The sequence below is a fragment of the Lathyrus oleraceus genome, chromosome 6 (genome assembly GCF_024323335.1).
Source record: "Lathyrus oleraceus cultivar Zhongwan6 chromosome 6, CAAS_Psat_ZW6_1.0, whole genome shotgun sequence".
Lineage (NCBI taxonomy): Eukaryota > Viridiplantae > Streptophyta > Magnoliopsida > Fabales > Fabaceae > Lathyrus > Lathyrus oleraceus.
In genome coordinates, this window is record NC_066584.1 from 332,873,701 (window position 1) to 332,878,416 (window position 4,716).

A 4,716-nucleotide genomic window follows, 5' to 3' on the forward strand; every position below is an offset into this window, starting at 1 on the left:
AATAGATGGACTTATATCTAACTCCTCAAAACGAACAAATGAGCAAAAGCAAACACATGCAAAGCAATCAAGCAAACAATGCATCACACACTATATACATACAAGAGGCTCAATCAAATAGGTGGGCTTTAGTCAAGAGGGGTCATATCAACCTCGACAAACAAGCCAAACTGTAATGGTAAGCTGTGAGCTCTTAACCTCTAACATTGAGAGTTAGGGTGAAGCTGATCAAATATGGAAATGAGGATGAGACCTCATGCTCTTAACCCTGGCCTGGGTGAGCTTATGACAAAGAAAGCATGGGGATCCAGAATGTGGGATCCTATTCCACTTGACAGACTCTAACCAAGATCTTGGGTGCTTGTTCAAGAGCATCAGCACGTAGTGCGAGCATAGTGAACGACTCACTAAATAACAGGGGATTGATTGCTAATCCCTTCTATCTGTCAATTGCCTCTTCACTTAGGAGGACTTATCAAATAACATGCCTCATTTGGAGGTCTTTGGCACAAATGTAAACAATCACAAACAGAGCCTCTTAAGGAGGACTTCAGCCAAAATGCCTGCCAAAAAGGTGACAGGACTTCCAGACTACATGGAGTAAGAGAGTAGCTACCTAAGTGGTGTATCAACCACAATCCAAAGCTCAAGCAAGAGCTAAAAGCACCAACTAATGTACCTGTACAAAAGCTAATCAGTTAGTATTTCAGACAGAAAACAAACAGACAAACAGTCCAACTGTTACACAATTCAATGAGCAATGGTCAAGCAATCAAATGAAGCAATGAGCTCAAACCTATCATTTAGAACCCTACAAAACAACAATGTTTTAGAATTCAAATCATTTGTATTTCACAAAGTAAGACCAAACCAATCATCAATGCTAAATGTCCAAACCTGAAACACAAAGCACAATTAGTTTATGTACAAAACACTAGTACAAAGACTAGGTTCAAAACCAAACCAAATGATGAAAACAGAACTTAATCTTTTGCACAAATCAAGTTCAAACATGTCATAATATGTCCTCAAAAGGACCAACATCAACTCATAATGTAAAGGCATCAAATGATCAATGTAAAGCAAAGGCAAGCAAAGGTGCACAAAGTGGACAATCAAATTAGAAAATCCAAATCAAAACAGAAATGCATCCAATGGCTATGAAATTTTTTATGAAAGTTACTTATGTTATGAACAAGCAATGTGCAAAAAATCAAATCCAGAAGAGCTCAAATGATAGGTGAACAAACATGCACAAATTGAATACCAAAAATGTGACACAAATTGTCACAACATATCTTCATGTGTCCAAAACAGTGATGGCATATGATAAAAATTCCAAACCAAAGCTCAAAAATCATATCACATGTGAGGATCAAGCATGCAAAATTTCAGATCAACTGGATTAAAGATGAGCATTTCACAAAGCAATTTGGCATAAGGTTCAAACAAAAAATCACAATTTAAAAATCCAGCAACAAACAAATTATGAAATAAATGCTATAAAAAACTAGAGATTAAAACAAGAATGTGAAAAACAATTGGACTCAAATTGGATCATTCTACTATTTTTTATGATTTTTTGAAGTTGAACAAAATAATGTGAAATAATATGAAATAATGGAGGGAAAATGAAAATTTGAAAATAAAACAGCAAATGCAGCTACCAGGGATCGAACACACGCCTGGAAATGAGAAATCAAATTAAATTCTGAAAATGCGCAAGCCAGGTATCGAACACACGCCTGGAAGGATCCAAAATGTGAAACGCTGTGTTTCATCACACGAACCGTAGCAACATAACCAGACGCCGGAACAGTAGTTCCGGTCGTCTTCTCCGGCCGTCTCCGGCGGAGATGCATATGAAATTTTCCAGAATTGCATGAACTTTATATGGATCGAAAGCTCTTCTCACCAGGATCACGAATATCACATTCATTTAACCTAATTCAAGCTAGGTTTTCCAGATCGAACACAAACATTTTCATCATCCAAACTTTAAATTCACATATCATGATCAATATTCAGCCAAATCAAGATCTAAAACTATCATCATGCTCTGCATAACAAGATCTACACAATCATAGCAATAAATTGGCAAAAAGAGAAGATCAATTTTCAACCTACTTGAGATGAAGGTTGCTGGAATCGCGTGTTCAAGCTCTCCAAAGTTCTAGATCTCCTCCAATATCCTTGCCTTGAAGTTCTAAGCAAAAAGAAACCGTTGAAAACTCCTAGATCCAACTCAATTTCAAGCTTCCATCTCCATGTTCATGTACATGAACTGCTCCAAATCTTGTTCAATTATCCAATCCAGATGATGATTCTTGCTCAGAATTCTTCCATGATCATGAATGTGCAAAGAAAATGAAGGTTTGTGTGAAGAATTTTGGATTTCGAAGAGAGAGAATTTTGGAGGGAAATGTGAATTTTCAGATCTCAAATCCTTCTCCTTTGCAAAACAGTTAGGGTTTTGCTTTTATACCACTCACTAATCACACTGAAATTAGGTTTAGGCTTTGGTTAATTGAGATTAGAGAGATATGAGGTGAATTGCAAAATTGCCAAATGCACCTAGCATGGCCATGTAGCACGTGAACAGTACCATGCAAGCTGGGATTTCACTTAAAAACATCCAATAATCAACATGGAATTGGTATTTGGCTTGCATGATCAACCAAATTTGAATTATCAAAATTCCCTCCAAAATGAACATGTGTGCACAAGTGATCATATGAGATTTTTTTCATGCAAGGAAATGATTCAATTGGAAAGTATTGGTCACAAGGAGCATTTTGCAAAAAGAGTGGACCAATTTGGAGTTTTGAATCAAAAGTTATGCCATGTTGAACTTCCATGCATGCTTTGTGATCATTTGGCCATAACTTCTCAACCAATTATCCGATGGACATGATATAGGACTTTTTGAAAAGAGGAGAGAAAAATCTTCAACTTTCATGTTCACCAAAAATCCATTTGAAGCTTCTTTGATGTTGGAAAGTCAAGTTGAATGTGGACCAAAAACTTGCCATTTTTGGAAACTTGAAATTACAGGTCACTTTCCATTTTTGGAAACTTTTGCCATGACTTCAAAATCTTCAAGATAGATGTTTGACATGATGAATAAGCCTTGTTTGAACATGAATGGGATGTCTCAAATCATTTCCCCCACCTCAAAGCCCTCAATTGACTACATAGTTGATTATTTGGTCCTCTGATGACCTTGACATGCTTTGATGGACTTGAGCCTTTACCACTTTGGGATATTGCTTCAAAGTGAACCCTAGCTCATATAAGCTCCATATAATATCATGTGGTCCTCATCTCAAGAAAACACCTCAATTCAATGCACAAAGGAATTCCTTGACCTGATGATTGCTTCAGCTGCAAAACAAATGTTAGTGACATATTTTTGTGCTTTTGGTTAGTGATTAAAACAAGAAAAGCAATGATATATAATGCAAGCATTCCTGGTGATCTCAAACCACTCACAGGAGATCCCAACCCAAAGGGAAAGGAAGCCAAGATGCTCAAATGATCCTTGAGGCTATGCAATGCAATGCTTATGATGCCATGAGGGATCTTTGGGACAAAATTGGGGTCTTACAATGTGGAGAAACTTCAGATGCAGCGGTAACAACAACAACGGATTGTACATTATTTCCAGAGTTCTGAAATTTTGTCTTTCCTTTAAATCCAAGTGGATAACCATGCTTCATGAAACAAGTCTCAACAGTATGATTTGTTCTTCCATAATGACTGCATACACGATTATGGCCACAAGCACCAAGAAAACCTTGAGTCTTGCTCTTTAAGTAGCTAGGTTTTCCATAAGAATTTCCTGAGTTGGTCTGGATTTGGAATGCCACAGGTTCCTCATCAGTAGGAGTAGGATGCCTAGTAGCAGTGGAACTGTACATCTCTCGTTCTTGTTGGATAACGAGGGAGAAGGTTTTGTCAATGTCTGACAGGGGATTCATCATCATAATTTCTGACTTAGAGTGTGTGAATTTTTCATTTAAGCCTTTTAGAAAGAGAATCATGCAGTCTTGTTCACGATACTTCCGAATTGAAGCAATAACACCACAAGAACAAGGTATGTCACATGAGCAGGTAAGAACAGGGTGATAATTTTCCAATTCATCCCACATAACCTTTAAATGAGTAAAGTAATTTGAGACATCAAGATTACCTTGGCGCATCTTGTACATGTCTTCTTGAATATCAGAAATGCGAAATAGATCACTGTGGGAAAAACGAGTTTGGAGGTTCTTCCAAACACCGACGGCGCTATCGATCCATATAACAGATTTGGCAATGGCTTCTGAGATGGAACGGTGTAGCCAAGCAAGGACCATGGTGTTGCATCGAATCCATGGGTCGTATAAAGGATCTGCTATCGGAGGTTTGGTTAAGGAGCCATCGATGAACTTTTCTTTGTTCTTGGAAATCAATGCGATATGCATCGATCTTGACCAACTATGATAATTCTTGTCGTCGAGTGTGGAGTCACAAGATTGTGTGTCGGGTTTTCAATAGGATGGAGATAGAAAGGATTTATGGAATTAGTTGAGAAATCATGGTAGTTCTGGTAAGCCATTGGAAGGGAAAAGGATCAAGAACCACAGAGGTGTTCTTGGAGGATACCGAATCTGCAGTGGAGGAAGTTGAGAGAGGAAAAAAATGCAGACCAATGTAAAAGCAGTAAAATGAAGA

At 37.7% G+C, this 4,716-nt stretch overlaps 1 protein-coding gene across 1 annotated transcript; it reads right to left on the bottom strand.

Moving 5' to 3' along the window:
• Positions 1-883: 883 nt before the first annotated feature.
• LOC127095511 (uncharacterized) lies at positions 884-4,466 on the bottom strand. Its single transcript, XM_051034192.1, has 2 exons — positions 3,608-4,466; positions 884-897 (listed from the first exon to the last, which is right to left on the bottom strand). Exons 1-2 carry the CDS (start codon positions 4,464-4,466, stop codon positions 884-886), a joined length of 873 nt encoding a protein of 290 aa, XP_050890149.1.
• Positions 4,467-4,716: the final 250 nt, after the last annotated feature.